At 50.7% G+C, this 23,230-nt stretch overlaps 1 protein-coding gene across 2 annotated transcripts in view; it reads left to right on the top strand.

Annotated features, from left to right (window-relative positions):
• The window catches only part of Cdh13 (cadherin 13), a 1,261,125-nt gene that overhangs the window by 362,308 nt on the left and 875,587 nt on the right, over nt 1–23,230 (top strand). Inside the window, exon 1 of one of the 2 annotated variants that reach the window (XM_048792349.1) lies at nt 20,106–20,387. The exons of the other annotated variant lie outside the window; for it this stretch is intronic. Within the exon in view, the coding sequence (XP_048648306.1) occupies nt 20,343–20,387 (45 nt within the window). The 5' untranslated portion in view covers nt 20,106–20,342. Of the gene's footprint in view, nt 1–20,105; nt 20,388–23,230 lie in introns of those variants that run through there. 2 annotated transcript variants of the gene reach the window in all.

The following is a 23,230-nucleotide window of genomic DNA, read 5'->3' as shown; positions in this document are numbered from 1 at the left end:
TTTTTTTTTTGGGAAAAAAAAAAGATGTCTCCTCTTGGAGCATCTCCTCACCAGTGCGGAGAAGGCTGGCAGGCAGAGCACCTGTTGTGGGTTTCTGCCATACGAAGCTGCCAGTGTGTTCTGGAAAGGGAGTGTTTGGGGGTTAGTGTCTGATCGGGGCTCCACAGTGGTGTTCACTATCCATGGGCACAGGGCAGGTCAGCTGGGTCACCCTTGTCTTTCTCCTGAGGTCTGGAGCCCACACAGCTGGCTACTCTCGCTCTCTCATCCTAGGGACCCCCGTCCCCCCAATAGCAGCCCTCGTCTGTCATGGCTGGTCCCTAAAAGCTGTCTGGGCTGGGGAAGGGGGAAGTTGGTGAAGCTCTACGGAGGATATTTTGGTCCCATGACAATTACAGTAAGAGGTACACAGACAGACGGACTTGGACAAAAGGCTGTAGAATTGAATCTCCTCCCTGATACTTAAGTTATAGAATGGAGCATCCCCTGGTTGTGCTGGTGGCCCACCTTCTCCCCCTTGCCAAACCTTTCCCATGGCATATGTCCCTGGACCTCAGGTGACACCCTGAGCACACCAGGAGTATTAGCCGTGTGTGCAGGGTGCTGCGCTGGTTACCTCCAGTTTTAGAAACAGGATTTTAGTTGTTCCTGGTGATGAGATGAGGAGGATGCTGATAGCTCACATTACCCACTACCCACTATTACCCATTACCCAGTATCACACATCACCCCTTATTGGTCAAACCCGTGTTACAGCAGAGGAAACAGAAGCTTATCAGCTTGCTCTTCAAAGAATGGTTCAGGGACCACAGCTTCAGCAAGACTGGGAGCTGGTTAGAAATGCAGAATCTCAGATCTGCACCCACCTGCTTTTCACCCCAGCCCTCAGGAAGTTCATTAGATGTCGAGAAGCCGTGACATCATCATCTCAAACCAGGGCCAGGCCTCCCCCAAGGCTCTGTTGACCTGGTCTCTTCTTGCAGGCTTGAGGGAGGGAGTGGGATGGCCAGAAATGGACCTCCTGTGTCTTTAGGCGGCCTTTCCTGGGGGTGCCCCAGGGACTGACGATTCCAACATCATCACTCTTTCTGCTGCCTCTGCTTACAGGTGATAGAAGAGGCCTCTCTCACTGTGGCCCGGTTCAGTAGCCCTCGCATTGTGCACTGAGATGTGGGGAGTTGCTACAGTGCAGCAGGGGAGTGGGCAGGGTTAAAGCCACTCGGACTTTACTGGGGGACCAAGACTTTGGGGGCATTTTCGTGAGTTACTACCTCTGGTCCTTTGCCTGCTGCCCCAGGCCTCTGGGGTGAGGAGCATTGCTCACTCTGTTCACACTGGGGTACCCTTTTTACCCCTCCAGGTCCCTGGGTCTGATCGTTACTGTCAATCTGCTTCTTAAACCAACCAAGGCTCCAAATAATCCCATGTCTTTCCCGTAAGCTCTTTTGAATTCTCTTGCTCGTGTAGCATCTTGGAGAAGGGCTGTGTTGTCATGCCAAAGCCAGCTTCTCCCATGAGCCTTTGTTACACAAATAAAATAGATGTTTGCCTTTGTTCCTCATGCTCCACTTCCTTGCCCTCCCAGCTCGGGCTCTTCACAGAGTTTATAATAAATGGAAAAGAAGGCGGCTGAGGCTGCAAAGGGCGCCTGTGCATTCTTCTTCTGCTACCTCGGGCCCATCCCTTGTGCCTGTGTTTTCGATAATGAATGTCACAGGGGGCCAGGGAGATGAATGGGGACTGATAAGTGCAAGCCATTATTGTGCTCAGCTCTTGGGAGCAGGGAGGAGTGCCAATGCCCAAGCTCCCGCGACAGACAGGAGCAGGAGAAAGCACTTTCTCTGCTGTCCCCTTGCCCTCCATCTCAGCCACAGAAGGTTCTATGTGCTGGGCTGAGGAGGAGTAGGGGACTCTGAATCCCAAGATGTGGGGCTGTGGTTCTTGCTTTGCCACCAATGCACTGTGGAGCCATGGTCAGGGGACCAAAGCTTTTGTGCTGGCCCACTCAGGGTATTGAAAAGGGAGGAGACGGAAGCGAGGCAGGTCCCATGGGCCAGGTGAGAGGCCATGGTTGGGGCACTCCTGGGTGGGAGGGAAACTGGAACAGGCAGCAGAGAGGACATTTTTTTGTGTGTTAAGTGTGGATTTCACCTCTACGCCCTGAACCCACTCTGGGGAGTCCAAGTCCCTCTTGCTATGATGAAAGGTTCATGTCCAAGGTTCCACTGTGTCCAGTGTCTATCCCCAGAACTATCGCCTTCTGGGGTACACACCTGCATTCACTGGTGCTGGCTCCGGGAGCCTGGCCATTTTCTCTTTTCAGTTATGTTGTACTCTGGAATTTTGGAGCTTAGGGTAAATGGACACATCTGCGTCTTTTCTTTTCATAAACTGGTGCCAATCTGGTTCTCACCGATTCTCTACTTTTTATTTTTTTAAGTTAAGGGAAGAACTTTACTATAATAAATAATGGCATTCTAAAGAATTTAAAGTCTGCACCTTGAAGGTCAGGTGGGAAAATCCTGTGGGTTTTTGGGAACATGAAGTGGGATTGGTCACGTGGTGACCAGAACTAGTAAGGAGTGAGCAGGGCCAAATGGCGAGAAGCCCGCCAGATGTCCTCGATGTCCTCAGTGACCCTGGCCTCCATGCCCTGGGGTAATCCCTTCTCAAAATGATTCTGAAGTCTACAGTTTGTCGACCTCTGAGGCTAGGACTTAAAAGGCATGGCAGCCTGTCCTGCTTCTTGGATCTCCTGCTCCACAGGGTGCCAGGGACCTTGACAGACACCCAAGCACCCCTGTGGAGAGAAGCCTCAGGTCTTTGGGTGGCTGTGGACCTGGTCAGGCTCTTGGCCAGCCCCAGTAGAGACCACCAAACCATAACTGCCTAGCTAAGCTGCTCCTGAATTCCTGACCCACAGAGACCCTGAGAGATAAGAAAGGCTTATTCTTGTTTTAAGCTGCTAAGTTTGGGCAAGAGCAGCTGATACGGTGAGGACGAAGTCACATGCCAGGGAGAGCTGAAGGTCAGACCTTGAGGAGCCAACATTGGCTCTTAATCTATGGAATAAAAATTTCTGCAGAGCAAAGATTAGTTTTTTGTTCTGTTTTGAAAGCAAACATCATAGTTTATGAGAACCTCCTTGCATGAGGGAAGGAGAGTGCTCACACTCAGGGACCTGCTGCTGCTCTCCAGCTCTTAACTCATTAAGTCATGGGCTTTAAAAGAACCCGGAATATGACCCAAGGCCCTGAGGCAGCTGGAGGACTGGGAAGATGAAGCCTCAGGATCCCAGCAGGGGAGAGGACTGTGACATTGGTCTGAAATCAGCACACTTCAGAAGGTTTTTGGAAAAGCATGGAAAAACGTAACTTTGAAAGAAGTCACAGAATCTGTCTTGTAAAGCATCAGGGTCCCTTAGAGAGTGGTGGCGTTTGTCTGGGGAGTGCAGCGTTGGAGATCTATGAAGGCTCAGACTGTGGTTCAGTGGAGTCAGGCCACTCTGACACCCAGTGCATTGAGATTCGTAAGTTTTGTAAGATGTGAGATGAAGCTCAGTGGACTATGGATTAACATCAGCACGAGGGCAGAAACCAAAGCCCGGCCACCAGGATCAGGAGCTGGGGACCAGGACCAGGCCCAGGGCCAAGCAAGAGGAACTGACAGTTGCTACGAAGGCGGCTGCACGTATTTTTAGAGGGACTGCTAAGCCCCTCTAAGAATGTGACTGCTAAGCCGCTGTGACTGGGTTAAGCAGTTCTCCCTCAGTCTGTGTTCTCAGGCCTTCTGCTCAGAAATTTGGGTGATAGGGGGGCTCTAGTAGTGCTTGTCTACCACTGGGGTATATAAGATAATCTGTCACCTCACCAGCAGAAGGCTCCAGATGTCAGGCAAGGAAGGACCCTGACGCTTGCCAGGAAGGCCCCACACCACACCGTGTGGGATTCCCACTCTCCCTGGGAGCAGGCAGTCCCTCCCCCAGTGTGCGCCTTGTCATCCAGATGGCATGTGAAGACAGGATGGTGTGCCTATCAAAGCTGATGACACTTAAAATTACTGTTATTTTCAAGATATTAAGTCTTGTTACCTTTCCAATAAACTGGGCCTCCCAATAGTATTTTTTATTCTGATTGAAAATAAAATGCAACCAATTGAAGAGATAAATAGCATAAGAGGATTTTTTAAAAGGCAGCGATGCCTTCATCTGGGCACTTGGAAATATGAATCAGTTTTACCACTCTCATGGGCAGATCAAATGACCGTAGGAGTCGGGCCTGATAGAGACCAGTTTGGTTGCAAGAGTCAAAATCCCACAGAAAACCAACAAACCAAAGTAAAGCAAAAAACAAAACTCAAAACCAAAAACACCAGAAGAAAGAACGAGAAATGAATTGGCTGGTTGCATGGCCTGTGACTTAGCCCCCGTCTGTCTTCTGCACTATGTGTTTCTGGGTCAGATTCTCAGAAGAGAGAATGGGCAGAACAAGAGCAGGCCAGTCTCCTTCAGGGCAGGCAGTGCTGAGCCTGGGTGTACCATGGTGTCTGGTAAGCCTCCACTGTGGTGGGGGTCAGCTAGTTTACAGCCCTGTACATGGGGGTGGCTATAAGAATCTAAGGCTGTAATGTCACACTTAGCAAAGAAAATCAAAGAAAGAAAATAGAAATGAATTACAAATATGCAATAATTGGGACACACTTAATACTAAAAAGTGATTTGTCTGAGATCTCCATTTCACCTGGTAACTGGACTCACGGCTTATCCTTCTCCATTGGCATCATCAGGGAGAAAGATTTGGAAAAATTTAAACTGAGACTCAAACTAAATTTTCTGTGCTTAGGGGCTGCTGTGTTTCTATCCTGCTTGGTTTCTGAGATCTGTTTTCATTTCGAGAAGGTAGGAACCCTGGCTCTGAAGTCTCAATCTGCCACTTAGGGATGGGGCATGCTGGGAAGGCCAGCTGGCTCTGAGGTCCCCTGTTGTCTTGTCTGGATACCAGGCCTGGCCACATCTATTTCATAAGGTTGTCACAGGTCCATTCCTATTGTTGTAGGTGGCAGATTGTCTTCTTTTTAAAGGCTAAATAATATTATNNTATATATATATATATATATATATATATATGCCACATTTTCTTATCCTTTTCTCTGCTGGTGAGCCCTACATGTCTCCCTATCGTGGCTATTGTGAATATGCTGTGTTGAACTTAATAGTGCAGCAGCTCTTTGAGATATTGAATTCAATTCCTTTGGATAAATATCCAGAAGCGCTAAGTGAAATAAGCCAGATACAAAAAGACAAATACTGTCTCATCTCCCTTATATGTGGAATCTACAATAAACAAACTCATAAAGGCAGAAAACAGGTGGTTACCAGGTGGATACCAGGCACTGGAGAAGGGGGCATGGGGAGATGTTGGCGAAAGAATGGGATGACCATTGCCGGTACTGGGGTGTGCACTTGGTGTTTGGTAAGTGGGGGGGTTTGGAGTGTTCCTACCGCACACAGACACACACACAAGATAACTATGTGAGATGATGGATATGTTAATTATCGTGATTGTGATGATTATTTCACAATGTGTGTGTATAAAATCATCTAATTGTATACCTTCAACATATACAATTAAACATTTTTTTAAAGAAATAACTGCTGTGGGGAATCAGTGCATGCAGGTGGGAATACCCAGCAGGATGCCAGTCATGTAAGCTGGTGCTTGGCTCTGTGGCCCGTCCCTGGTCTTCTTCATCATATGAGCAGAAACACAAGTGTCTATCATTGCTCATGGGACCATGTGCTCTCCGTGCATGATCTCATCTGATTCTGGCAGCAACTAAGCAGGGGAACTACTGTTTTCACCTCCAGTTGAGCCATGTGCAACTTGGGTTGGCCTGAGGGCAGTGCAGGGGACAGAGCTCCCAAACTGGGATGCGAATCCAGGACAGGGTTGCAGTGTGCACCATGTCAATGTCATACCAGTGATTTTTATTCTGCAGTGCTATGGGTTGGACCCAGATGCTCGTGTGTGCTGACAAGCACGCTACCACTGAGCCACACCCCTGAGCCTCCCATGCTCTTCTCTGTGCTTGGAAAGCATAAGGCCCAATGTGTGGCACCAGGTACATTTTGCAGCCCCGGATCCACCCTCTGTCCAGGTGTCTGCAACCGCTAGCATCCCAACACTCACTAAGTCTCCTGCTCTTCCTGGCTCTCTCCTGTACCCTGAGGATGCAGCAATGAGTTCCAGTCTAAGTTAGAAAACAACCACCAGCCAAGGAAACAGACAGAGGCAAGACGTTGCATGGAACATAGTATGTGGTACAAAAGGAACCGGCAGAAGAATGAAAGATGTGACCGAGGGTTAGAGTGGAAGGGAGATATTCTAAATAAAGGTGTTCATGGAGGGCTTCTCTGACGAGAAGACCAAAGAACAGAGACCAAAAACAACTTGGTGCAGTTGCAGGTAGAGGGCTGGCAGTCAAGGACAAGCCAGCAGTGACGGGGCTCAGCACAGAGGCCCGTGTGAGGCCCAGTGTGCAGGGAGAGAGGTGGGAGATGAGGTCAGAGCACAGCAAGGAGCCAGGGGCTTATCGCTCAGTAATGGAAGATGTGCATTTGCCAGGGGCTGTTCTGTTTGTGACCCACGGTGCCGACCACAGATTCAAGAGAAAGGCCCCCCGTCTCCAAGGAGCGGAAGTCTGCGTCAGGAAACCAATCATGCCACTTATCGCCCCAGTTTGAAAAGTAATTGCAGACACATGTGTAAAGGGCAGGGCAATCTTTTCTGCCAATTATGTGCCCTGTTATTAGGCGATTAGGAGCTGGTAAAGGCACAGCAAGAAGGATCAGCCGCTCCTCCTCTCTGTCCACCTCTGCATTTCTGTTTCTCCCAAGGGCACACTATTTCCCCGCAGTGGCCCGGCCAAGTTTGAACAGGTGATTCCTCAAATGGTAACCCCCAGACCCACTGTCCTTGTCTGCAGGAGGAAAGGGGCCACAAGAGACCTTTACAAAACTGCAGGTGAGGAACAGGCCGTGATGCAGCAAGCTCATTTCCAGAAGGCTCTTCAGCCCTGGGCGTTTCCAAAGCCGGGCCTCAAGCAGACCATGCTGGTCCTGGGTGCACGTGCAGCACAGGCCGCCCTCGGCTTTTTATTTGGCTTCTCATGGCACATGTCTTTCCACATCTGTGGGCCTGTTGCTCACTAATCCATCTACCCCTTCATTCTTTAAGCCAGCAGTTAACTGAGCAGCTATGCTCTTCTAGCACAGAGCTACTATTTTAAATTAACAGAGGAGTCTAGTGGTTAAGAACCCTGGGGTTAAACAGACCTGAATTCAAATCCACCTCCTCTCCTGGAGTTGTTCTTGCACTTGCTTGTTACGTCTGAGACGTGGGGGTGGTGGCAAGACGGGGCTCTCTGTCCCTCTAATTCCCTTCACTCATCCTCAGCCCTGGCAGAGAGGAGACCTGTGGCCTCTCACCCCAGGCCATGGCAGCATGGCAGGAGTGGACAACGGCAAGAGGACTTTGGTTGGCTTGTAGGAGAAAATTCAAGAGCAAGGCAGCTCTGCAGGATACACAGGCCCCACGTGAAGCTGTAAGTCTGGGATGAAGAAGGAAGGGGCTCAGAGGAAGAACGGGGCAGAAACCAGAGAAGTCTTCCAGATGGCACCGAGGAGAGCCTGGGCCTGGGGTGAGCGGCTCTGCCCAGGCTGCTGTGATGGCCGAGAGGAGACCCCAGGAGCCAGACTGCTTGGGTCAGATCTGGTCTGCCGGATAGCCATGACCTTGGGCACGGGGGGCGAGGCCTGCACCTCTGCTGCTCCTGGGCTGACAGTAGGACTTAACTGGTAGGATGGCTGGAGGGGTCTGGTCAGTTGATAAAGGCAAACTGCTCAGGCTGGGGCCAGCACCGTCCTCCCAGTACCGCAGCAGCAGGCTTGGCACCCCATTCCCCCAGGGAGCCTCCTCCCTGTCCACACTTCCCCAGCACTCGCCACCCTTTCATCTTAACTCATATTTTCATGTTGTTTATTGCCCCCCCCCCACTAGAATGCAAGTTTTCTTTGCAGTCTGGGGGTCTCTTCTGTCCACTGTTGTACTCCCAGCTCAACCTCCTGCTAACCGTGCTTGGCTCACCTGGGTACAGTCGGTGCTTCTTAAGGACTGATCAGATGAACGAATGAATGAAAGAACAAGTGAATTATCAGCTTGTGGGCTTCGTTCTTGACCAGCTCTTTGTGACCATGGGCTGCCTGCCCAGGCTTCCTGATGTGGGCACATGACACTGTGCTATGACAATGTTAATAGCAATACCTACTTTCTGAGGACCATGGGAAACAAGGTGTGCAAAGTGCCCCGCCCCAACCTGGCACATAGTAGGTGCCCAATTCTGTTGCCTGTGGGTGAAGTCATGGCTCCTGCATGACACCCTGTGCTTAGGCATTCGATCATGCAGAGGTACCTGCCTGACTGTGACGGAGACAGGGGTCCCACAGGACGACTGTTTCAGCCAGCTTTTTCACTGCTGTGATCTAAAGACCTGATGAGAACAATTAGAAGGGGAAAAGTCTGTTTTGGGGTTCATGGTTTCAGAGGTCTCAGTCCATAGATGGCCAGCTCCATTGCTCTGGGCCCAAGGTGAAGGCAGAGCATCTTGGTGGAAGGGTGTGGGGAAGGAGAGCAGCTGGGGACATGGCAACCAGGAAGCAGAGAAACTCTCCGTACCACTGACACAGTTAAACCCCGAGGGAATGCCCCCAGTGACCCGCCTCCACCAGCCACACTTTACCTGCCAATTGTCGCCACCCGGTTATCCCTATCAGTGGATTAATGCACTGATCAGGTTAAGCCTCTCACAACCCAATCGTTCCATCCCTAAACTTTCTGGCAAAATCTCACACATGAGCTTTTGGGGGACACCTCATATCCTAAACCATAACAACTACACTCTGGATCTTTGAGTCTCTCCCTTTCAAGGGGAGCAAAGCCATGTGTATAGGCCTAGGCCCATAGACCTTTGGTAGTGGCTCCCTGGCATCTGCTAGAATTGTATAGGCTGCCACTATTTAAATGCACCCCACCTGGGATTTGATTCAGTGGAATTGACTGAGAGAGAAATAGTTAGATGCTGCAGTCTGGCTGGGCACAAATCATGAGCCACTGAAGCAGGAACAAACTTTATTTCTGAACTCCACCAGCACACTCCACACACGCTCCCCAGGAACTCTCCCGAACGCCACACAGCTCCTCCAGGAACCACCAACCGGAAATCCCTCCTCCAGCACTTCCCCAACCAATGGGAACTCTCCGGGAACCCCCGGAGAACTCCAAAGTAGCAGGCTGAGGCGGACAGCAGGGGTCTAATATACACAGCTTAACATAACCATTATCATCTCAATGGCTTGCTGGCGTCACTTCTCAACCACTCCCTTCTGGCAAAAATGCCATGCTTCATTTGGACTCGGCTATGGCTCTCAGCAGTTAGAGACTTTAGCTCAGTTTACAATGAACTGTGTAGGTGCCCAGTTCTGCCACGAGGGCTGATTCTAAATCCTCAGTGGTCACTTTCTTCTAGTTACTTCTAAGTACTGACTCCTCTTCAGTCACTGGGGCACATGGACCTCGAGTTCTGGCTGATTCTGGAAGGAAGCTGAGAATAGCTGCCCCCACCCACTCAGAACACAGGTGAGTGTGTGCTTCACATGAAAAGCAATCTGTGGTACAGAACCAACAAGGGGCATCGGCCTTTCTAATCCCTTAGGTGAGGGGCATGGTGTCTGACTTTAATGGTGAGGGGCAGCAGGCGAGATGTTGGAGAGCTCGTGGGCTGCAGCCTAGGGTCTGGGGAAAGCCCCTTCCATCAGCCACATGCCTCAGTTCACTCATTAAAGGAAGGAGGGTGAACTGGCCTTCTGAGATTGTCACAAGTATTAAATACTCTGACATGTCAAAAGTGCCTGGAATAGCGGCTGGCCCACTGTCAATGACCATTGCTTATTAATTATAAGAAATAATCAAATAATGTTAAAATAAAATACAGCAATATTTTAAATAAAAATGATAAAACAGTGCATTTGAAGCAAAATAATTAACTGTTAATTAATTCTCAGTTACCATAAGTTATTATTTCTGCAGCTCTTCCCACCATGTGGCCCAGGACTTGGCCGATGGCCAGTGCTGACAGTGATGTGTTAAGCAGCTGGCCCAAGTCTGGCTCCAGTGAGTGGCACAGCGACATCTAACCCTGGGCTGTCTCACCCCAAAGGCTACGCTTACCACTAGGAAGGTGCCCAGGGCTGCCTAAATAAGGAGCCAGAGCTGTTCTCCCTGACATCACCCAGAGGCCCTGGGGGCAGCCCAGCACACAGGCACTCTGAGTCCAGCTCTGTGCGATAAGACTGGCCTCAGGGCAGACTTCCTGTCACTGGTCACCAGTGGAAGGGGATGATTATATTCCACATGAAGCTGGTTAGGATGCAATGAGAAAAACATGATTGTAAAGCTCTTGGAAAAGTGCCTCACACTTAATAAATGTCACAGCTCTCATGACTGTTTTTCATGCACGCAGTTATCAATGCACAGCTGTTATTTTTAAGTCCCATGTGTAGTTGGAACCGGGCTCATTGACGATGTAGATGAGAATCCGACTTGGCCCCTCACTTCAGGCGGCTCTGAGGGACTCCAGTAAAGGAATAACAGCCTGCGCTGAGCACATTGACCCGACCTGCCAGGGAGGGCCAGGGACAACTTCCTAGAGGAGGCGCCAGAGGAGATGGTTCTTAATGATGACCTGTGATTCACCAAGGGTACAGAGCCCAGGAGAAAGTGATGGGGGAATCTCAAGAAGGCAGCATGTGCAAAGGTCCTGAGGCAAATGTAGCCTTATAGGTGGTAGAGGAAATGGGGGAGATAGAAAAGAATATCTGTTTAGGACCCTTTTGCACAGTGTTAAATGGAAGCAAAGGGTTTGGTCTTTGACTAAAGGGTGATGAGGAACCTTATATCTTTGTGGTCAAAGGTCAGAACAAAGCTGCTATTTTTCATTGCTGAGTAAATTAATGCATGGACGGTATGAGATACTCTATATTTATTGTTTGAATTAAAAATTATCCTGGCAACAATATGGAAGCCAGACTGGAGATTTGGGGAAGATTGGCAAACTACAAGCCAATTGCATGGCTTGATTCCAGGAAGTAATTCTTTTTTATTATACCTTGCTTCTTGTTACTAAAATAATGGCTGAATGAACAAACGAATGAATAGATAGTTATCCCATTCCACTTTCTTTGTTAAGAGGGACAGTTTATGGGCCTGTGAGGCATTTTTTCTGAGAGCAATAAAATAGGTGAATCCAGGAATAAATAACCACTTAAACCCCCAAAGAATAATAACCAGCCAGGAGCACCTTGTGGGACTCTGCTGTGACCATCTCCTCACCCACTGGGCTGCACAACAAGCCCCAGAATTCTTTGTCTTCAGTCCTGACCCTCTGTGGTCCTCAGAGCTTCCTGGGGACAAACAGCTAATCGACAGATTCATTATGTGAATAAGAACCTGGCGCTTTGAAAAGGCTATGGATGAATCCTTGACCTGCAAGGAAGACGCAACTCAGGGATCTTCTTTCAGCAGTTTATTCAGGCCCTTGATAGTTCTTCTTCTCCCTCCCGGATGCCCCTCCCAGCCTTAATAAAGCATCTCAAGCCCCAATGCAAAGCTGCCACGTGGAGCTTTCTCATAGGGTGATGAAAAGTCATGCGCCAACTCTCCCAAATTAGGAGTTGTTTGTCACAGACCACAGCGGAGCCAGCGCCATCTTGTAATGGCGACCATAGTCTGCAGAACCGGCAGAAGCGGCTCACCACACCTGCTCACCTCAGCCTCTCTGATGCACCTTGGGAAAGGGGGGTCCTCGGGTTCTCCCAGGACCTGTCCCCAGCCCACTCAAGTGTGGTCTCAGCAAGGAGAGCTGTGTGCAGCCCCTGGCGTACCCCGGCCCTGCCCCTTGTTCCTGGTATAAGCTTTTCAAGCGTGCTCCTTCTTCCTCACCAGGTTCCTGCCGGGTGCTTTCTGGACAGTGGCTGGCGGTCGTCAGCTGTTGGACCACTTGGTGTTCCTGATGAGATCCGTGCAGTTACAGGGCCACCAGCCTGACTCCTCTTGGCCATTAGATTGTCTGCTCATTTCTTCTTAAAATAGAGGTCACTGAATCTTCATCATGAGCCAGGCAGGTTCTAGGTTCAATAAACAGGTGGTCTGTCGCTCTCGTGGAATCCAGATTCTCGCAGAGGAAGCAAACTTAAAAGAAGCCCACAGCAGATGAGATCGTGGCAGATGATAGGAGGTACCTATCAGGAGGGACAGGCAAGAAAGAGCTCTTGGAGAAGGGCTGACTGGTGAGGGATGGCTCCTCCTCTGAGAGGAGATGTCTGGGGGGAGGAGAATGATCCAGAAGTGGGGGAAAGAGCAGCCCAGAGAAAGAGACTAGAGTATGCCGAGGACCCAGGGAGGGGAGAGCAGAGGGCAGTGAGCCGGGGGGAAAGGAAGTGGAGGGATTTGGGGAAGGAGCCCGGAGGGCCTCGTGGGCAGCGGGCAACCTGCTGTCTCCCATCTTGTGTTGAGGGGGAATTTTATGAGTGGAAACAGACTCACTTCTGAGGTTTGTACAGTAGAAACAGGCCCAGAAGATTAACATCGCCGTGTGGAGTGTCGGGAGGAACAGGAATACACAGCTGATCACACCTGGAGAAGCCCTGCTGTAGGAGAGACACGCTGAGACCCACACAGAGGTGACCAGTGGGACAGCATGCCCAGCTTCAGTAAATATCAGGGTGGACAGCAGCTTGCAGGCTAAGGAGGACCCCCAGGCACCCCATTCTTCACGCGGCACCCTTCTCTTGGCTACTGCACATCTGCTCAGTGCCTGGAATGCACGGGTAATGAGCGTCCAAGGGAGAGAGATGGACACTATCTTTGACCTAATGGAAATTGCACACAAGCCATTTCAAACTGATGGAAGCTCAGATTAAGAAACAAAAGTCTTGGATTTGCCTTTTCTGTCTCTCATTTGGTTGAATTCTGGCAGCTGTCACACATTCAGGATCATTAAAATGTAGTTTTGTGTACTTAACCTGCTTCCACAGATTAACTTTCACCAGCTCATTACGATGGCCCTGACCTTGGTCTATTCATAAAGACCACAAAAACCATTAACTGGATAGGTTTCTTTCTATAGGGGCAGGACAGTTTTTCTACTGGAGGCATTAGCTGATTTGGATTATATTGTAAACAAATGTATCCACTATAAATATTCACAGATCTGCAGGGCATTGTAAATAAGTGTTCTTGAGTAATTGCTAAGTGATAGTCTTACAATCACACTGGCATAAGAAATGAGAGAGAGAGAGAGAGAAAGAGAGAGAGAGAGAGAGAGAGAGAGAGAGAGAGAGAGAGAGAGAGAGAGAGATTCAGCAGCTTTGCAGTCAACGTTTAGAAAGGAATCTGGGGTTTTGCAAGGAGACAGCCAGCTTTGAGTAGGTGGGTAAAAGAACAGGACATTTGGTGAGTTGAGAAACTATTAGGAACTTGGATTTGTGATTATTAAGAGCATCAAGTGTTGGTCATGCCCATGTAAGTGTCTGTGCTGGATTTAAGCGTTCAGCTTTTAGCCCATTCCCTGAGCCGAGCATTTCCTGCAAGGGCTTTGTTTGTGTATCTGTCATCTCTTTCTGGATAACAAAACACCACCATAACCCGTGTGTCTTATGGCAATGAGCATTTTTTCCTGTGGGTCTGTCTGGTCTGATGGGGGGCTTGCTGATATGATCTCTCTGCTTCTCACTTCTCATCTGGGCTGGGCTGGCTCTGCTGACGTGTTTCTCAGCTGCTGGGGCCAGCTGGACAGCCAGGGTGCACTCTCTTCATTCAGATGGCTGAGATGTAAGGGAGCAGACAATCACTCCTGAGACCTCTTCACTGTGTGCTGTGGCCTCCACCTCCTTTTGTCCTCTGGCCCAGGCCATGGGGACAAGCCTAATGTCAGAGGTGAGGAAATTCATGCCATCTTTGGTAAGGAAGGATTGGGTGCAGGGAAGAGTGAAGAATTTGCACTCGGAGCTGAATGCCACATCTGCTCTCATTCACCTGCTCCTGCAGGAGCAGGGAGATGGAAGGGCCACAGTCCGACCCTGTGGACAATGAGAAATCTGCAGAACAGAGCTCTTGCTCTTGATTATGGTCTGAGTTGTCCAGAAATCCTGTCTTCCTCAGTCTGACCCTCAGCTGAATCCATCCTCCAACATAACCAGAGAGGTCACCCTAAAACTTCAAGGAGGCACTGGTGTCTGGTTAAGCAGTCTGAATGATTTCTCCCCTTGCCGGTTGACCTCCTGAGGTTGACATTCAGTCTGGACCCCTCATCAACCCAGGCTGGTCAGCTGCTGCCCCCCTGGTCACCCGTCACTTCCCCAGATGCTCCTTCCTCCCTGTTTTCCCTTTGTTCTAGTTTGGTGTCTCCCACTTGAGAACCACGGACAGGCTGGAGGTCAGGGCCTGGGGGCCGTGGCGTCATTGTAAGAGATCTTACCTGAAATCCCAGGAGGCATTGCCCGTCAGATGCATAAATAATCTCTCTCTCTCTCTCTCTCTCTCTCTCTCTCTCTCTCACACACACACACACACACACACACACAAACACACACAACTGCCATCTTGCAATTTTACCTAGATGGGATTGTGAAGGATAAGGTTCAAATTCAAAAAACAGGCAGTGTTGGATGTGAGCACTCTTTGGCTATTATTTGGTTTCTTGTCATCGGATACAGAAAGTACAGCTTCTGTCGTGTAAAGACCCAGGAGTTTTTGACACATAACTGAAAACAGCCACTTGGACCTGCCTCTTCTTCAACACAACCTGCTCGCCGCGGCTCCGGCTGTCTCGGGTCTCTCCCAGCACCCCCTTGGCAGCTCGTCACAGGGTTGTGTGCCTCTGCACTGGGTTTTCTCAAGCGCATACACCTGCCTTCCCATTCCTCTCCTGTTGCTTGGCTGGGTGGCTGCTCCGTGCTAGGCGGTTTAGGAACATTTCTAAGTGAATGGCTGAGTGACTGTAAGTCGAGGAGTTGTCCCTGGAATAGTGCTCTCAAGGTGTGCTGTCCGAGGACTTGCACAACACAGGATGTCACCCTCTGCCAGAGTTTCTGAAACAGTTGGTCTGGGGGACACAGAATTTGCCCTTCTGCCCGTGCCCAGCTAGTGCTGATGCTGCCAATCTAGGGACCCCAATCCAAATGCCTCAACTCTGCTGAACTTATGCTGGGAGGATTCTCCTTGTAAAAATAACCCCAGATACTAATTTTGGGTAAGGGAGACACCTAGAGGGGGGTTTTAACTGCATCTCATTCACAGGATAAAATTGGCTCCTGAAAGTCGAATTTCGCTGCTGAGGAGGAAACTAAAGCCCCAATGGCTCCGCTGAGCAGAGGGGCCTGGAGCTCAGCAGGGCGTGCCCATTGCTCCTGCAGGAGTCCGGCTACACTCCGCTTGTTCATGGGGTCCACTCCATGGCAGAACCGAAAGAGACAAAGCAGTGCTTTCTGTCCTGTCTCTTGGCTAGCAGGCTGTCCCTCCACTGGGGAGTCAGAAAGGAGTCACACCCCAAGGGTCCTCCACAGAGCATCTCTAAGTGCCTAGTGCTCACGATGGCCTCTGTAGAGTGACCTCACTGTGTTCAGTTCTGGGTTGAGGCCAACCTGGCGAGTCCTCGGTTGTGGTAAGGTAGTGGTGCTGGCCAGCCAGCATCACAGGTTTTCAACCTGGAAGCCATGTCTCTCCTCTCAGGCGAGCCAGCTAGCACCTGCCATGCTGCAGACCCTGTTCTAGAAGCTGAGCACTTAGCAGCAAAGATGTGCTCACCTTCCAGAGGAAGAGGCAGGCAGCCAGTCAGCCTGTGCGGCTCCCCATCAGCAGTTGCTGCACAGCAAGCAGCTCTAAGACAGACGATGATTTTTAGCTCGCATACCTGTGGAGCAGTGGCTCTGGTGACCATCTGCTGGGCTCAAGCATCTTGGGTCCCTGGGGGAGCTTGTCAGTCTTCTGGACTCGCCCACATGCCTGCTCCCAAGAGTGGTGCAGGTCCCAGTGAGAGCAAGCAGAAGCACACAGGGTCTCTTGGGATTTGGGCTAATAATATCACCAGTGCCTCCGACCCATGGCACAGCCAAGGCCAAGGGCTGAAGGGCGTAGATGAACTTGAGAGAAGCATCGAGACAATAGGACAAGAAATGTATCGTGTGAGGTCAGGTAACATGGAGGGCAGTGGAGAAGCTTGAGGCAGGGGCCCAGTTCAGAGTGGGCAGAGATGCTGGGTTTGGTCAGCATTGTGGGGGCAGGGACACCCAGAGGATTGTCTCGTGTCTTGTGAGAGTCGTGTTGTGAGCATGAGGAATGACCTTCTCCGCATGGCCTGGACTCTTGTGCTGAGTGTGTCCCTGTTCCAGAGGCCTCTGGGATACCTGGCAGCTGTCCTGACTCACAGGGTGGCTCATCTGATTGCCACTGTTCTATATAAATGCCTGGTCACAGGAGCACCTGCAAAAGGGTGTCAAGATCTAAAGACTTTATCTTTGTGCCAGGTGCCCCCAGCTCATACACACCAACATGTGCTTGTACACACACACACACACACACACACACACACACACTCGGAATGTCCTCATCCACATCTGCCAGAGATAAGAAACAGTCCCAGCCCCTGGCGCCCACAGGAGGCAGCGGCTGGCACTGGGTCATCCATCAACTCCAAAGCCAGACAGACACGCCTGAAAAGGGGTGTGAGCCTCGAGTGTGTCTAAAGGCATAGGCCACAGGGGGCCCGCGGCTCTGGCAGCAGATGGGCTGAGGGGCTGGTGTGGCAGGAGGCAGAGCGTGGACAGGAAGAGAGGGTGTCAGCCTAAAGGTTTGCCACTGTGCTCAGTCCATCAGCCGAGAGGCCCCATCAGGAGCTGAGGGACAACAACGCAAAACATGTAGACAAAAGTGGGGTTCCTCTGCAGCAGCCTTTGATCATTGGAATGAAATGATTTTTCTCCATCTTTTCAAAATCTGACCTTATGTCCTTTGGCAAGATGTGTGTTTGGGGGCGGGGACACTGATTCTGACAACAGCACTTGAGTTATGTTATTGTTTCCGTTTTATTGATGAAAAAACAAGGCTTCGGGAATAAAAGCAACATGCTCAATGTAAGCAGGGCCCAGAGGTCCCTGTCTGGGTCACATCTTACTAACAAGCCTCTTTCCGCCTTCAGGTTTGCAGAGGCCAGCTCCAAGGCCTGAATAGACCCTGCATGTCAACCCCTCCCAGTTCTGAAAAGCCACTCTGTGGAGCCTGAGGCCAGGAAGGGACGGGGCCTGGCCTCTGGGCAGCACACCCATCTGGGAATGGGTGTGCCCCAGCTTGGCTGCAGCCTCTCTCCCTGCCAGTGAGCAGCCCAGGACCTTGGAGGATGCCTGGGCAGGTCCTGGCAGGGGCCAGTGCCAGCAGGGTGTCTGCAGCAAACCTGCATCCACCTGTAGGACACACTAGGCCCACAGACCTCTGTGGCTTGGGAATCACCACTCCAGTTACCTGTTGCTGGTTTGATGTCCCAGTTTCAGTCCTGGGTAATGGATTTGTGGTCACGTCAGAGGACTGCCCTCGGCCAAATGAAGTGGCCTCAACAAAGATCACCCCCATCCAGCAGCTGGCCCAGGCGCAAAAGACATGGCCCTAGGCCCCAAATGTCAGGTGAGCTCCTGGGGAGGCTGAGCCTCTGCTGCCAATGCAGCAGCCCCCTTCCCGCCCCCCGCCAGTCCGGCTCCCCTGCTCTCTCGCAGATGTTGCTCCCGAGAATCCTCCCTGGCAAGCCACCTGCACGAGTCTCCACCTGGCACCTGTGGCCAGGGAAGCCAGCCTGGCTCGCTGGCCTTGAAGTGACACTGGTCACTTTTGTTCCCAGCTCTTTGTCTAGATCTGGCCCCATGACCCCTCCAGCCCCAAGGGTCCAGCAAGTACAACCCTGATGTTTGCCCAGAGGTGGGGCTGGAGCTGGGAATATTTGTTGAGTGGCACTAAGGACATGAAATGGGCAGAGCACAGAAAGGCCTGGCCGAAATGCAGACCCATGGCACTCCTTGTCCTCTGAACACAGCCTTGGACACTCCCTACCCCAGGAATGCTTCCTGGACTGAGCTGCTGCTCATGGAAATCTAGAGCTCACCTTCTGCCAGGTACCTCTCCTCTTGGTGCTCCGTCCCCTCCTGAGCTGTCCTGTGCTCTCCCTGTCTTTGCGTCTGACAATCCATGGTCTGGTTTAGCTGGTCCCTGACTGACAGGACGCCCCTTTCCTTTCATGGAAAATGGATACTTCAGAATGTCTAGATCTGAAGCTGTTGGATTCCAAAGGACCGTGCTTTACTCTTGCCAGCGGGCAGTAGTGCTGTGGGTCTCCACACACAGGGGTTCCAAATCATGGTCATGTGTCACATCATCTGCTAAAGACTGCATTTTGTAGACACTCCAAGGCAGATGGTCCCACTTGAGTCAGGGAAAGACTAGATGAAGCAGCACATCTGCCTCTCACAGCCCCTTCAGGAGTTGTTTTGCCATCGTCACTGTCTGCTGGGTCAGCACGCATCAGGTGGCACTGCATTTTTATCAGTGACCTTGGGACTTGTGAGATGACCTTGTGACCAACTAGCAGACAGTGAAGAAATTTTGAAAAGTATATCAGTTCACATTTATTGAGTGGTTATTATGTCACTTAATCCTCACCACAACCTAATGAGTTCAGTATAATTTGTATTTTAATTTTACCAGTGGACAAACAGAGGCACAGGGAGTTTGAGTAACTTAATAGTAAGTGGCAGCCCTGGGGACTGAGCCTAGGCAGTGTGACTCCAGACTCTTTGCCCCTCCTTGCCTTCTGCTACTTCTTGATTAGTCTAGCTATCCATCCCTTTAACACACACTAATCTCTGTCTTCATGTTCCAGGCCCTGTGCCAGATGTTGGAGTATAGCCCAAACCCAATGGATCTCAACATGGTCCATTGCTCAGTGTACTGCTATAATAGATGTCACATAATACATTTATTCCAGTATTTAATGCCAGGGGAAATTATGTTGGATGACTTTGTGTTCATGTTTCTATAGCAAGAACTATGTAATTTACCTGTTTCTCATATTGCTTTGGCTACCAGGAAGCTCATATCCAAACCAGAGCCAATCAGTTAGAGTTTGGAGTTAGCATTCCATCTTTCTGGACTTTCCCTCTGGTCTGGATTTTCTATTTTGATGGCAAAAATGTCCTCTTTTAATACAACACCTTAAAACCTTAGAAGGAGACTGCATGAAAATGATGACATCTTTGTTGTTTATTCTTAGATTCCTACCAGGGAAGGCAGACCTACATGTCCCTCTTACCCTAATTGCTAAAGTACTCCACTTGTAGAATTCCTTGAGCAGTGGCTACTAATGTTTTGAGTGGGTGTGGAGGTGGGGGGTGGGGAGCTCAAAGCTTCTGAAAGGTGAAAGTTCAGTCCATATAGGGAAAAAAAAAAGTCCTCAAATCATAGCCCCAGCTTTGGTGCCACATTTGTGGAGTAGGCAGCCGGTCAGACTCTCACCTGAGTAGTTAATAAAATCTATTGCCCCTTGATGGATTTTTCCTGCAAGCTAGAATTGATCTGTCCTCTTTGTGATTTGTGAGATGGCAGGGAAACACCAGACACATCATGGCTTGGGCCACATTTGGGGTGGGGGAGAGAGAAAAGAAAAAGAGAAAAAGAAATCCACTGCCAAGGTTTCCCTGGTGTAGACAGGGCTGGAACTGCTGGGGTCATTTTATTTGATTTATTGAAAATAAAGTGGATCTTATTAACATTTTAATAAAGAGAATCTATTTGCACCAGGCTGGAAGTGGCCACCGGTCCCTGGTGCAATTCCATTCTCTGGCAAAGTGGAATCGGCTGGCATCGCCCAGCGTGATTTGTGAGGCTGGGCCCCCACAGTCCAAAAAAAGCAAACGTGCTGCCTCCTGCAAGGGGCTCACTCTTCGCGAGGTGCTCGCCCGTATCTGCCATGCAAAGCGAGGGAGCTTTATGAAGGAATCCGTCTTGTAAAGCCATTGGTCCTGGTCATCAGCCTCTACCCAATGCTTTCGTGATGCTGCCGCTGATCTATTTGGGAAGTTGGCTGGCTGGCGAGGCACAGCCTCTCCTCAAAGCCTGGCTCCCACGGAAAATATGCTCAGTGCAGCCGCGTGCATGAATGAAAACGCCGCCGGGCGCTTCTAGTCGGGCAAAATGCAGCCGAGAACTCCGCTCGTCCTGTGCGTTCTGCTGTCCCAGGTAGGGAAGGGGAGCCCGGGCGCTCGGCACCGGTCTCTGCATTCTGCTCGCCCAGCGCGGTTCCGGCGAGGGGGCGTTCGGGGGTCTGGGGGCTCCGGGCGCGGCAGTGAAGGCAGCCCGGGGCTCGGAAGGGAGGTCATCCCCATCTTCACGGATCCTAGGGGCCCTGGCCTCCCACTCCGCCGTGTGTGTGTGTGTGTGTGTGTGTGNGCGCAGCCCAGAGAAAAGTTCAAGCCTTGCCCACCCGGGCTGCAGCTGCCTGTTAACCCTCCCTGAGCTGCAGCTGCGGGAGGAGGGCTTGCCGCTTAGGAGGGGACCAGGAGACAGGGCCCTCCACAATCGCCTCTGCGTCTCCCGTCTCGGGAAGTTTTGTGTGCAGGAAAGCGGTACTCCAGCCAGGCCCGAGCGTCTGGTGGCCGAGGGGCACACCCAGCCCTACTCAGGGCCCTTTGGTTTTTCAGAGCACCCGACCCAGTCCCCAACGGCCCCCCTGGTTGCCTCTGGGACTTAGAGTGAGCTGGCAGCCTACAAGTGGGTGGGTAAGACAAGGGCAGGGCCAGCCTGAGAGGAAGGAGTGGAAAGGTGCGCCGCGGGGTGCAGGAATGGGTGTGGAGCTTGGCAGAGGAGGAGGCCCACGGGTGCACTTGGGGCTGAGAAGGAAGCCAGGGTCCCAGCAGGGACTGGCTGGTATGAGAAGATCTAGTGCAGCCTTTTAAGGGGAGACCACGATGGGTCAGTGTTGGGGTATGACTTGGGAAATGGGCCAGCCTCCCAGGAATGCAGTGACCATGGAAACGACTCACAGGAGGAGTGGGTGGCTGCGGATGGTCCTGCCAGGGTGCAGAGTAGGGTGCCTGGCTGCTGAGCCACTCTCCTGCCACTGACTTCTCCCCTGGTCACTGGGTCACTGTTCAGACTGCCCAGTTTAAGCTCCTCTTCTTCCAAGGCTTTGCTGGCTGATGTTTGTGGGCTCCCTGTAGCATTTAGTCCTGCCATGGATCCTATACCTGGCTGTGTGTACCAGTTTTCCAGACTTCCTGGACTCTTAACTGTCCCTGAAGCTATATGTTGAACATATATCCCAGTTAGCAAGGTGGCTCAGATTATGCCTCAGACAGAACGATTCAGAGGGTTCCTTTCTGCTGTATGCTAGTGGTACCACCCTGGGCAAGTTGCTTAGCCTCTCTGAGCTTCCAGGTTCTCTGTAGTGAGATAATCTACCTTCTTCCTGGGACTGCTAGGTGGATAGGGTTGCATTCAACAGGATGCCCTAGGTAATGCATTTGTACAAGGCTGGTCACCCTGGGACACTTACCACAGCCTTATCCAGGACTTTACAGTCCTCCCCTTTTGGCTTCCTTAGAGCAAGACATTGCGTGATAGTTCCCTGAGACTAGGGGCTGGGTGCATGGTGCCCTTTGCAAAGCAGCAGGTGGATGTACTCACCCAGGGCCCTGGCTGGCACAGGTGGGCTCCAAAGCCTCACTCAGTTACTTTAGAAGGGGATTGAATCACCTGTCTAGAGGGGTTCCTGTCTCTTTGATTGTTAGGCATGATCAGAGCAAATGTCCACATTAGGACAGTCATTGGTATCCTTTCCTGGTGGCATAGTACCTCACAGGGAAATCTCCTTGCAATTGAGTTTACCAGCAAAAGGTTCAAGTGCAGCGCTCTGTGTGCCATACAGAGAAGCAGGGAAAGTCTTGGAAGCTTTGAGTCAACAAGCAAAAACAAAACTTTCCCGAGGCAAAGAGAAAACAGAAGAAAGGGGAAAACAATGTAATAAAGTAAATTAGTCACTCTGCCCTGGTGGTGCTCGGGCAGGCCCGTGTGTTTTTCCACCGATGGTCTCTGAAGGCTTATTGGCTGGGCTGAAGGTTTTGGTGCTGGGCAGGGATTGAGGAGCTGGAAGCAACAATGGCTGGAAGCTGGCAAAGTTGGAAAACAGTCACCTCTTCCCTGGGGTGTTTTGGGAAAGTCCATCCCAGAAGTGGCCTCTGGAATCTCGCTCCAATAATGAATGTGAAACAAATTAAGAGGCATGAGCTAGAAATTCCACTGTAAAATACAGTTCCTCTGGCCCCCATCGGGTAGCACTTACAAGTAACTCAAAGTCCTAACAATGCATGAGTAATCCCCCAAGAATTAGGATTTTAGGGAGTGGTTCAGGTTTGGAGAGCAGTCACTGCGGAGTGACTAAAAAACATTCCATGGAATTCTGAGATTTGAGTTAAAGTGGGGAGTTTCTCTTGGAGTCAGAATGTTGATTTTCAGGATTTTAAGTGAGACTCCGCATCTTCACGGGTTGTGTTTCGAGAGTGGTGTTGGTGTGCAGAAGCTTCCTGGTGGGGTAACAGGACTGGGAGTTGGAGAGAGCGCCTACTGCCCATCCTCTGCCTTCAGCACGCGGCAGCTTTGAAGATTTCAAAAGCACTGGGGAAACGGAGATGCGAGTGGCCAAAGGAATCAGAGTGGCAGAGTTCACATGTCTGAACATTTTTTTTTTTAAAGCAAGTCCCCCAAAAGAGATTCAATAAACTGCAGGGCTAATATGAGATTTGGATTTGTGGAATTCTTCAGTCTGTGCTGGAAGCCTCGGAGTTCTCCTAGCTGATCTCCCTTACTCTGCCCCTCCCTTCTGCCTCTTCCTATCTTTAGCCCCTGGGTTTTCCCTTAAGTAAAATCGATTTCCTTGTATAACGATATTCTGCGTGTCACAGTGAAGTCGTCAGCACACCAACGTGCCCAGTAACTGCATCATCGGAAAGTATCAGCATGTGGATGTGTAAATTGACCCTCAACCGGAAGTTCTCTCCATAGGTGAAAGCATGGCTAGGTTCTTG

Source organism: Marmota marmota, unplaced genomic scaffold (assembly GCF_001458135.2).
Source record: "Marmota marmota marmota unplaced genomic scaffold, marMar, whole genome shotgun sequence".
Taxonomy (NCBI): Eukaryota; Metazoa; Chordata; class Mammalia; order Rodentia; family Sciuridae; genus Marmota; species Marmota marmota.
The sequence above is the reverse complement of the archived record's forward strand: the minus strand, read 5'-3'. Positions and strand labels throughout refer to the sequence as shown.